At 56.6% G+C, this 10,343-nt stretch overlaps 2 protein-coding genes across 3 annotated transcripts; one reads left to right on the forward strand and one right to left on the reverse strand.

Annotated features, from left to right (window-relative positions):
• Window positions 1-119: 119 nt before the first annotated feature.
• Window positions 120-4,410, forward strand: FIBP (FGF1 intracellular binding protein). 2 transcript variants are annotated; one of them, XM_045893255.1, is made up of 10 exons: window positions 120-325; window positions 517-715; window positions 897-1,023; window positions 2,111-2,211; window positions 2,701-2,834; window positions 3,172-3,280; window positions 3,357-3,420; window positions 3,686-3,772; window positions 3,860-3,957; window positions 4,289-4,410. In XM_045893255.1, the coding sequence occupies exons 1-10, from the start codon at window positions 241-243 to the stop codon at window positions 4,356-4,358; spliced, it is 1,074 nt and encodes a 357-aa protein (XP_045749211.1). In that variant the 5' UTR covers window positions 120-240; the 3' UTR covers window positions 4,359-4,410. The 2 variants fall into 2 exon arrangements, with proteins under 2 accessions (XP_045749211.1, XP_045749210.1); XM_045893254.3 differs by having other exon boundaries at window positions 121-325; window positions 2,701-2,855.
• Window positions 4,411-4,583: 173 nt separating this feature from the next.
• On the reverse strand, window positions 4,584-8,058 carry CTSW (cathepsin W). Its single transcript, XM_045893253.3, has 10 exons — window positions 7,931-8,058; window positions 7,558-7,642; window positions 6,595-6,708; window positions 6,048-6,202; window positions 5,854-5,950; window positions 5,685-5,765; window positions 5,449-5,574; window positions 5,173-5,237; window positions 4,894-5,097; window positions 4,584-4,812 (listed from the first exon to the last, which is right to left on the reverse strand). The coding sequence occupies exons 1-10, from the start codon at window positions 8,015-8,017 to the stop codon at window positions 4,702-4,704; spliced, it is 1,125 nt and encodes a 374-aa protein (XP_045749209.1). The 5' UTR covers window positions 8,018-8,058; the 3' UTR covers window positions 4,584-4,701.
• Window positions 8,059-10,343: the final 2,285 nt, after the last annotated feature.

Here is a 10,343-nt window from a genome sequence, read left to right on the forward strand (position 1 = left end):
GGATGAGGGGCGGGGACGAGGAGCCTGGGATTGCCCCTCCCTCCGGGAGGAGGGGCTACTCCTCTTCCTTCGCCGCTTCTGCCCCCACCCTCTCTGTCCCGGAAGTGGTCCTTCTCTGGCTCCGGGTGCCGGGAGCCGAATCTCGGCGCTCCCGGAAGTAGCCTGCGGGCGGCGCGCCCGGCCCGGGCAGTGCTCGCTCCCACCGGGGCTCTGCAGGTGCGCCCGGGTCTGGGCGTCGCCATGACCAGCGAGCTGGACATCTTCGTAGGGAACACGACCCTCATCGACGAGGACGTGTATCGCCTCTGGCTGGATGGTTACTCGGGTGTGTGGGGGGCCGTCTGCGGAGCGGGTCAGGAGGGGCGGTGGTTTGGGACGGGAGAGGGCGGGGCCAGGACTCCCGTCCTTTGGGGAAGTGGGCAGAGGGAGTAAGGGGTGTTTAGAAGTCGGACTTGGGATCCCCCGAGGGCCTGTGGGTTCGCGGAGCGGGGCTTAATGCTGGCGCCCGCTCCCCAGTGAGCGACGCGGTGGCCCTGAGGGTGCGCTCGGGAATCCTGGAGCAGACAGGCGCCACGGCGGCCGTGCTGCAGAGCGACACCATGGACCACTACCGTACTTTCCACATGCTCGAGCGCCTGCTGCACGCACCGCCCAAGCTGTTGCACCAGCTCATCTTCCAGATCCCGCCCTCCCGACAGGCGCTGCTCATCGAGAGGTGGGACACCCATCAGGCTGACCATATACCCATTTTGCAGGGCGAAACTGAGGCCCGGGTTGGGATGGGACTTACACAAGGGCTGAGAAAGTTGAGAGCAGGAGGGGCCAAACCTAGGCCCTGCCGGACCCCCGTTTCCCTCCTATGTGGAAAGTCAGTGGTGTCCTCTGCCTCCACGCAGGTACTATGCCTTTGACGAGGCCTTTGTGCGGGAGGTCCTGGGCAAGAAGCTGTCCAAGGGCACCAAGAAGGACCTGGACGACATCAGCACCAAAACAGGCATCACCCTCAAGAGCTGCCGGAGACAAGTGGGCACTGCATCTCTGCCCCCCAACACAACATCCCATGTCCAGTCTGTCCCTTCACTCCATCCCTTTGGTCACTGCCCCAGCTCCGTTCTCCTCCCCCACCTCTGATTGTGGCAGGGGCTTCATACCCAGTCTCTTGTCCCTTTTTTTGCTCTTCCAAAGCATCTCCTACTCCCCTGCGGGAGCTACTCTTTCAGAAGCTCAGATCTGACCATAGCTTTCCCCTCCTCGTAAACTTTAATTGACTCTCCCACTCCATCTTGGATAGTAGCCACACTCCTTGGCCTTGACCGTCATACTCTTCTGTGATCTGGTCTCTGCCAGCCTTTCTCCGCTTATATTTCTCCAGCCCCTGGCTCTCTTTTTGCTCCTGCTACTCCTACCTGGAGGGTACTATTCTTGACCTTATCTACCCCTTGAAATACAAAGCAGGGGGTCAGATGCCACCTACTCCACAAGCCTTTTTGGTGGCCCGGAAGGGAGAAGTAACCCTTCTGGGCCTTTAGTATTTTTTCTCTGTGGCTTTTGTGCACTCCTGAACAGCTTAGCATTTGCTTGTTTTTTTGTTTTTTTTTACTTCCTGGACCTCAGCCAGGAGAGTCAGTTCCAACACGAGCTCATGAAGAACTGGAGAGCATGATGCTAAAATAGGGGGAGGGCGCCTGGGTGGCTCAGTTGGTTAAGCGACTGCCTTCGGCTCAGGTCATGATCCTGGAGTCCCGGGATCGAGTCCCGCATCGGGCTCCCTGCTCAGCAGGGAGTCTGCTTCTCCCTCTGACCCTCCCCCTTCTCATGTGCTCTCTCTCTCCTCTCATCCTCTCTCTCAAATAAATAAATAAAATCTTAAAAAAAAAAAAAATTAAAATAGGGGGAATTCAGAGGTAGGAGTGAGTAAACATTTATCCAGGGCAAGATGCTTGAATTGATAACAGGTATTAACAGTTAATAGTTTATTGAAGAATACCACATGCTAAGTCAGCATCTGTTGACTGGATAGATGGATAGGTGAGGGAAGGATGTTCAGTAATCAGTTTGTTGGATGACCAGCCTCTGACCAGCCCTCCTTCCTCCCCTAACTGCCCTACAGTTTGACAACTTTAAGCGAGTCTTCAAGGTGGTGGAGGAAATGCGGGGCTCCCTGGTGGATAACATTCAGCAACACTTCCTCCTGTCTGACCGGTTGGCCAGGTGAGGGGCTGGGCAAAGAGCCAGCCATCTCCCTTTCCTGCAAGCTTCTTCCTTGGGCCATAAGGCAGGTCCACTTTCCCCACCCCAACCCACTTGACCTCCTGGCTGCATTGGGGGATGGCTCTCCTTCTCCTGGTCTGCGCTTTGGATCAGACTGGCCTGGCTTCAGATTCCAGCCTGGCCATTTACCAGCGGGGCTGTTGTGAGATGCCACACGTAAATCCCGTGTTGCAGCCCCTGGGGCTTAGGAAGTGCTCAGTAAATGGTAACTGTTATGCTCAGGTCTCCCTCTGTTCCCCTTAGGAGACCTGGGCTGAAACCTCTGTATGCAGATGGGGAGGCCCAGAGAGAAGTGGCTTGCAGCATGTCACATAGTGAGCTGGGGCAGAGACAGGCCGGAAGTCGGATGCCCCGCCAATGTCACAGGTTCGAGCTGCTCGCTAAAAAGGAATTTGAAACCCTGACAGGCTCACTCTCCCCTCCTTGCAGGGACTATGCGGCCATCGTCTTCTTTGCCAACAACCGTTTCGAGACAGGGAAGAAAAAACTGCAGTATCTGAGCTTTGGTGACTTTGCCTACTGTGCTGAGCTGATGATCCAGAACTGGACCCTCGGAGCCGTCGGTGAGACCCCCACTCACCCAGGTGCCCGATACCTCCCCACCCTCTCAGGACCTGGTTCCCCGCCAACAGTTTCTCCTGCAGGCCCCAGTTTCCAGCATCCTTTCTTCTTCAGTGCCTGAAGCACAGCCACTGTTGCTCATAGCCGTGTCCCCACGCACAGCTCGTCTGCAGACAAAGGGCCCGCCACTTGTCTGTGGCCCGGGGCAAGTCCCTCCACCTTTCCGACACTCCCTTCTCTCTGTCACGGGGTGCGCTGAGATGACGGGTGTGGAAGGCTCCGGATATCACCGGAGGGGTTTTTACCCCCACCCCCATTCCCTTGCTGGGCCTCCCCCAGACTCCCAGGTGGATGACATGGATGTGGATCTAGACAAGGAGTTTCTCCAGGACTTGAAGGAGCTCAAAATGCTTGTGGCTGACAAGGACCTTCTGGACCTGCACAAGAGGTGACCGTGGGGAGTCCTCGGGCCGGGGCGTGAGTAGGGGCCCCAGCACCTCTGGGCTTACCCTGTCTCCCTGCAGCCTGGTGTGTACTGCCCTTCGGGGAAAGCTTGGTGTCTTCTCTGAGATGGAAGCCAACTTCAAGGTCTGTGGCCCAATCCAGCCTCTGTCCCTTGGGCATCTTCAGCCTCACTGCACTGTCCCCATGGGGCAACTCTGCTCATGCCGGAGCGGGTAGCCCTGCCGCTGCTCCTTCCACCCACCTCAGGTGGGGGGGGGCACATCGGGGAGTTATTTGATTGAGGGAGGTGGATAGATTTCGGGGAGGGACATGCCTCTCCTCCAGCTGCTGGGCTCAGCCTCCAGCCTCGGGGACAGAAGGCAGAACTCCCAGGCTCTCTGCCCCACAGAACCTGTCCCGGGGGCTGGTGAACGTGGCTGCCAAGCTGACCCACAATAAGGATGTCAGAGACCTGTTTGTGGACCTCGTGGAGAAGGTGAGCCGTCCTGCGTGCTGCCCTCTGATCCCCAACCTGGCCTGTCCCTGCGCTGTACCAGCGCTAGATGTTTCCTTGGGCCCACAGTTCGTGGAACCCTGCCGTTCTGACCACTGGCCACTGAGTGATGTGCGGCTCTTCTTGAATCAGTATTCGGCATCCGTCCACTCCCTGGATGGCTTCCGGTGAGAGACCCCAGGCTTCCTTTCCAGCTTGGTCTTGCTGTAGGCAGCCTCCTGCCAGGGCGTAACCCTCCTGCAGATGCAGGGTTCTCTCCTCTGCCCTAGGGGTGGAAGTCTGTGGGCCCTCCTCTTAGAGGCTGTGACCTGACCTTAGGTAGGCTCCTGAACCTCTCCACACCTCAGTTTCCCCTGTAGAACGGGAGGATCATGATGCTAATAACTGTAGGAGTGGTGTGAGGAGTGAGGAAGCACTTAGGTGTATGAAGCTCTTGGAACAGCATCTCACACATGATGGGGATTCAGGCGAAGGCCCCTGTCACTGTTTCCATTGCAGGCACCAGGCCCTCTGGGATCGCTACATGGGCACCCTCCGTGGCTGCCTCCTGCGCCTCTATCATGACTGAGGTGCCCTCCCACTGCCCTGCCCACACTGACAATAAAGCTGCCGTGACTTTGGAGGAGCCCGTGCGCGGGAGTGTGCATGGGCGTACACACATCTGTCTCTGAGCGTCATGATGCCCGTGCATAGGGATGTATGTGTATGGGGGCCCCACAGAGCCTAGCATGTGTCAGAGTGTGGGGCGTCTGCGCTCTCCCCACCCCAGCTGAGTTCACGTGCAAGACAGGGAGCTCATCTTGGTTTATTCAAGCCATAGCAGGATTAGGAGGACAGGCAAAAGCCTGGGGTGGGGGCAACAAGGAGACAGCGGGCATAGCGGGAGAGGGCTGAAGCTCGGCGGCGCAGGCTCAGCGAGGGCAGGACACCGGGCGCTTCTTCGCCGATAGGTCCACGCGGGCCGTGAGCGGGTACTTGGTGATGCCGCATGTATTACTCCCGCGGTGCAGCCGGAAATAGCCCTAGGAAGTCAAGGGGACATCAGAGCCAGAAGGTGGGGCAAGGCCTGTCCTGCCCTGTACCCTCGGGTAGATCACACTCACCTCCTCACCCCATTCAGCACCCCACGAGTTCTTCAGGATCCAGTATGGGATTGGGCGGCGAGGATGAGGCTGGGATGAGCCTCCCTCTGCCCGCCTCCCCGCCACTGACTTGCTCGTCCCAAAACCCACCAGCAGGACAGAATGGTCCACAAGCTGGGGGTCACAGGTGGCGGGTGTGGCCTTGATCACACCCTTCCGGTATTGCTGCAAGGGCAGAGGGGCTGAGTCTGAGGCCACCTCCCCTAGAAGTCCCTCCCCCCAGTCCCAACCCTTTCCCACCTGCAGTAGTTTCATGTTGATGGTCACGGTGATGGGGCCTTGGGTGGCCAGGTACCAGGCGATTGCTGGGAGTAGAAGGTACCATTAGGCCCTGCTTCCTCTCTGCCCCCTACTCTTGCCTCGTAGTCTTACCCCCACCCCACCCCCCACCTCTCTGTGCCTACGTCTCTGTCTCTAGTCCAGTCTTTTGCCTCTATCCTGGTCTGTCTGTCCCTGTCATCCTGCCCCCAGGCCTGCTCCTGCCCCGCTCTGCCCGCATCCCCGCTCTGCCCGCACTCTGCTCGTTGTCCTGCAGCATGATGAAGTCCTGGATCCAGGCCACCTTCTTGTACTTCTTGGCCAGGCACTTGTGGGGTTTGACTTCCCCCCGGAATGGGTAGTCCTTTTCACTGGCCAACCCACCTGCAGATAAGCAAGGCCAGGGTGGAGGCTCAGCGCCCGAACTTCCCCCCTCCTCCCCCACCCCCTCCACCCCTGCCCCCAAAAGCTGCCCAGAGAGGCAGGGCACTCACTGTTGTTGAGGACAGTTATGAAGGCATCCCAGACGAAGCCACCCCTGCACCCGTCCCCACAGCGGCCACAGTCAAGCAGCTCTGGCACAAGAAGGGACGGTGTGGGCTGACCGCGCCCTGGCGTCCCCCCTCCTCCTCCCCCCTCACATGCCCCCTCCTTCAGCCATACCCTGCACGGAGACTTGCACCGACTGGTTGTATTTGATGCCCCACAGGGCCTCGATGTTGCCCGCTGTGGCCATGGCCCAGCAGCAGTTGCAGTTTTCCTAGCCGGGAAGGGGGGCAGTGGGAAGGTGTCTGGGCCTCGTCCCCCCTCCCCCCCCACGCCACCGAGGCTGGACTGGGCCAGATGGGGGCAGATACCTGCTGCCTGATGGGTGAGATGATGCCCTTCAACCTCCGCCAGTCACAGCTGCGGGGCACCGACTCTCCCGACTCTTCAGACCCCACCTTTCTGCCCACGCTGGGTGCCTCTCCAGCCATCCTCTGGTGCCCATAGAGCTGGCCAAACTCCTCCTCTGGGGGATGGATGGACGGGGCCAACAGGGTCACAGTTTTGACCCCTTCTCCCCCATACTCTGCCTCTCCCACTCCAGCCATTCACATACTGGGTTATTTGAGTCCCCATGATACCCTGGGAGATAGGCACAAGGGTATGGAGGCCCAGAGAGAAGCCAGGTTTCTTCCTGGGACGCACTCGCCTGCACTTGCTGCCTCACCCCCAAGCTGGATTAGGACCCGGACCCGCCCCTGTTTTTTGTGATTTGGGGCAAACAAACAGGCCTCTGGTCCTCAGGCTCCCTCTCTCTGGGAAATAAAAGCTGAAGGTCTGCCCTGCCCAGCCACCAGTATCCCTGCAGAAGTCTCTGCCTCCCCACCTACCACCTAGGATCCAGGAGGTGTCCAGTACCTGTGAGGTCACTGAATGGAGTCACCCCAAACTCGGCTGTGCCCAAGTCTTCCGCCTCCAGCTGCTGAGCCTGGGCCAGGTTGCGTGCAAAGATGTCCAGGCGATGAGCATACTCTGGAGCAAGAGGGGTTGGTTCTAGGCGACCTCCTGAGCCCACAGAAGCAGGAAGTGGCCACTGGCTGGGCATCCTCCCACTCACACCCAGCCAGGTGAGCACAGCTCCTTTCTTGTGGCCACTGCAGGCCCCACCGCCGACATCTGGGCCAAGGAAATGGCTCCCCAGCCCCTCTAGGGTTGGGTTTTCCTCAGAGGCAGTAAGGGGGACATCTCTGCCCACACAGAAGACAAGTAAAGGGTCTGAAGGCAGAGTGACTCAGAAGGGAAAGGTGGGTGGTCAGAGACTGGCTTCCTGCCAGGTCACATTCTCCCTTCACACCTCTGCCTGCATGTTCTGAGCTGGAACATGATGAAGGTGGGGAAGGGGTGGGGTATGGGTCCATGGCATGGGCAGCCTGGGCTGAAAGGTGCCCACAGACCATCCTCCTATAGGCCGCCCATAGACCATCTCGTCTAAGACGAGACCCAGAGAGAGGGCGGGAGCAGGGCTGGGACCTCCTGGGCATGGAGAGTGAGTCCCCACACAAGATGAATATCCTTGGTGTTTCTGAAGGAACTCATGACTAGATGGTAGTCGGCCTGCTGCGCAGAGTGACAAGAAAGTGGCTGTGGAAGCAAGGGGTCCTCTGGGACGGGTAGGCCCCCAATAGCTGCTGCCTGCCCTCCAAATTCATAGCAAAGAGTGATCCTGTCGCCCCATGTGCAACCAGGGAATACACCCCCAGCCCTGCCAACTTCCCTGCTGAGTGGCTTTGGCCCAGCCCATTGCCCACCCGGAATCTTGATTTCCTTATCTATTAAATGGGAGACAGGGGTGAGACTGGAGATGTACATGCCCCGTGATACCTTCTGGGTTTGAGTAACTCCGGTTGTACTGGGTCTGGAACAACATGAAGACCTGTTTCAGCTCCAGTGGCTGGGGACCTGGATCCTGGCAAGGAACCAAGAGGGTGGGGGGAGAGCAGGTGAGGAGTCATTGCTGGGACCACACCTTGCCTTCCAGCCATGCAGGGATGGGGCTAGGGGATCAGCTGCTTGGCCTGCACAGTCTCCCTGCGTTAGCTTGGGCCTCATGGCATCATGTCAATCACCTCTGTAGCCTCAGTTGCTGTCTCTGAGAAATGGGAATAAGGCAGTTGTTTCTGGAAGGGTGAGCCCTAGGCAGGAGTCTCACAGAGGGAAGAGGATGGGATGCAAGGGTGGGGGGGGGGGCACTTACCTGGGTCCTGAGGGAGCCTTTGATGCCTTGGGGCAGGCCTGCCACCAACAGGGCCAGGAGGCAGGAAAGGTAGACAGTTACTGCCATGGTGCTGCGGGTGAGAGTGCTGGAAGCAGGAAGCTGTGCAGACCAAGCTGGAGGGGGTGAGAGGGCGGAGCTGGAGAAACCGCAAAGGAGAAACCAGGTTGAGAGGGGGAGGTGGACCCCTTGATCACAAGAGCTGCCTCAGGCCTTCAGGCCTTTGTCCTGTACAGCCCTCAGCCTGCCTGTTTCCCACTCCACCCTTTTTCTTCATTCAGCAGATACCTGCTGCCCACCCTGTTCTGGGCAATTCTAGGGCTACAGAGAAGGATCTGTCCTTAAGGAAACAGGAATAGACAGATCCCAAGTGAGCAGTTGCCATATATGGCCATCAGTGTCGTGACAGGGAAGTCCAGGGGGCTATGGGTGCCACAGGTTTTGAAGCCCTGGGTGGGGATAGAGGGTGGTCATTGCCCCCTGGGGAAGCACTCTTGCTCATCCTGGGAAACTGAGGCAGCTCAAGGGTCATCCTCCAAGAAGCCTTTGCTGCTCCCCATCCTCTGGTGTAACCTGCAGCCCCTTGAGCCCCTGCTGTGCCTGCCTCCCAGCCACACCAGAAGCATCTGATGCACCTGTGTCCTCAGCACCCAAGCCAGGGCCCAGCCCCGAGCAGGCTTGATGGGTGTTTGTAGACCTAACAAGTGGTTGTCACTGGGTTTTATTTTTTAAAATTTTTAAGATTTTATTTATTTATTTGACAGCACAAGCCGGGGGAGCAGGAGGGAGAGGGAGAAGCAGGCTCTCCGCTGAGCAGGGAGCTGGACGTGGGGCTCGATTCCAGGATCATGACCGGAGCCGAAGGCGGGCACTTAACTGACTGAGCCACCCAGGCGCCCCCGCTGTCATGGGTTTTAAATAGGAAAGTTCAGGGTCTAGGGTACGGTAAGTGGCGGCTACTGCCTTGTCCTGTTCATCATTCTTATCACAGTCTGGGGATGGGGATGAGGGGCCACGTTGAGTGCAGAAGGGATGAGGGCAGGGAAAGTCAGGGTCCTGGAGGTCAGGAGAAGCACCGCGAGGAGGCAACCCCGAGTGGTGGGCGTACTCAACGCCTAACACTGCAAAGACTCAAAAGTTGAGTCGCCAACTGTGTACCCAGTCATTCCCCTCTGGGCCTCAGATCCTCATCTCTAAGTGGCAACAATTCCTTTGAGTGGAATGACTGTGGGCACCTATGACCCTGGCTGGCACATAACAGGTGTTCAAATGGTGGGTCCTTAATACTCTACTCAGAGGCAGGGAGCCCAGAGTCTTGGAATCGGGGTGACTCGAGTTCGAATCCTGTCCTTACCATTCTGGCTATTCCTGGACAAATCTCAGCCTCTCTCATCTGTGAAATAGGGTGGTAACAGCACCCCTCCCTGGCTTGGCAGGATTGCATGAGGTGCATGCAGGCGCCTGGAAAGGCTATGCCTTGATAATCAAGAGCTATTATTTTTTATTTATTTTTTTTAAATAACAGCTTTATTGAGACATAATTTACAAGACATAAAAATTCAGCCTTTTTTTAAAAAAAAAGATTATTTATTTGACAGAGAGAGAGAGCACGCACAAGCAGCGGGAACAGCAGGTGGAGGGAGAGGGAGAAGCAGGGTCTGCACTGAGCAGGGAGCCCGATGCGGGACTCGATCCCAGGACCCTGGGATCATGACCTGAGCTGAAGGCAGACACTTAACCAACTGAGCCACCCAGGTGCCCCAAGATTCAGCCTTTTAAAGTATACAATTCACTGGAGCACCTGGCTGGCTCAGTCGGAAGAGCACATGACTCATGATCTCGAGGTTGTGAGTTTGAGCCCCACGTGGACTGTAGAGATTACTTAAATAAATAAAAAAATTTTTAAAAACTTTACACAATTCAGTGGTTTTAGTGTATTTGCATAACTGGACAATCATCACCACCATTTGATTTCAGAGTATTTTCATCACCCCAAAAGAAACCCCATGTCCATTAGCAGTCACCCCCTAGTTGCCCCTTCCCCTGGCAAATACTAATTTGTCTCCTAGATTTCTCTATTCTGATGTGTCCTATAAGTGGAATATGAGGATGTTTGTGTCTGGCTTCTTCCACCTAGGGAAATATTTTCAAGATTCATCCTTGTTTTAGCACACATCAGTACTTCATTCCTTTTTATGACTGAGTAACATTCCATCATATTACCACATTTTGTTTATCCATTCATCAATTAATGGACATTAGATTGTTTCTACATTTTGGTTCTTATGAATAGTGTTGCTATGAATGTTGTGTATAGATCTTTTCGGGTGGACATATGTTTTCAATTCCCTTGGGTATATACAGAGGAGTGAAATTTCTGGGTCATGTGGTAACA

Source organism: Mirounga angustirostris, unplaced genomic scaffold, assembly GCF_029215605.1.
Source record: "Mirounga angustirostris isolate CCGP_5_RB_7025 unplaced genomic scaffold, mMirAng1.0.hap1 SCAF_13, whole genome shotgun sequence".
Classification (NCBI taxonomy): Eukaryota; Metazoa; Chordata; class Mammalia; order Carnivora; family Phocidae; genus Mirounga; species Mirounga angustirostris.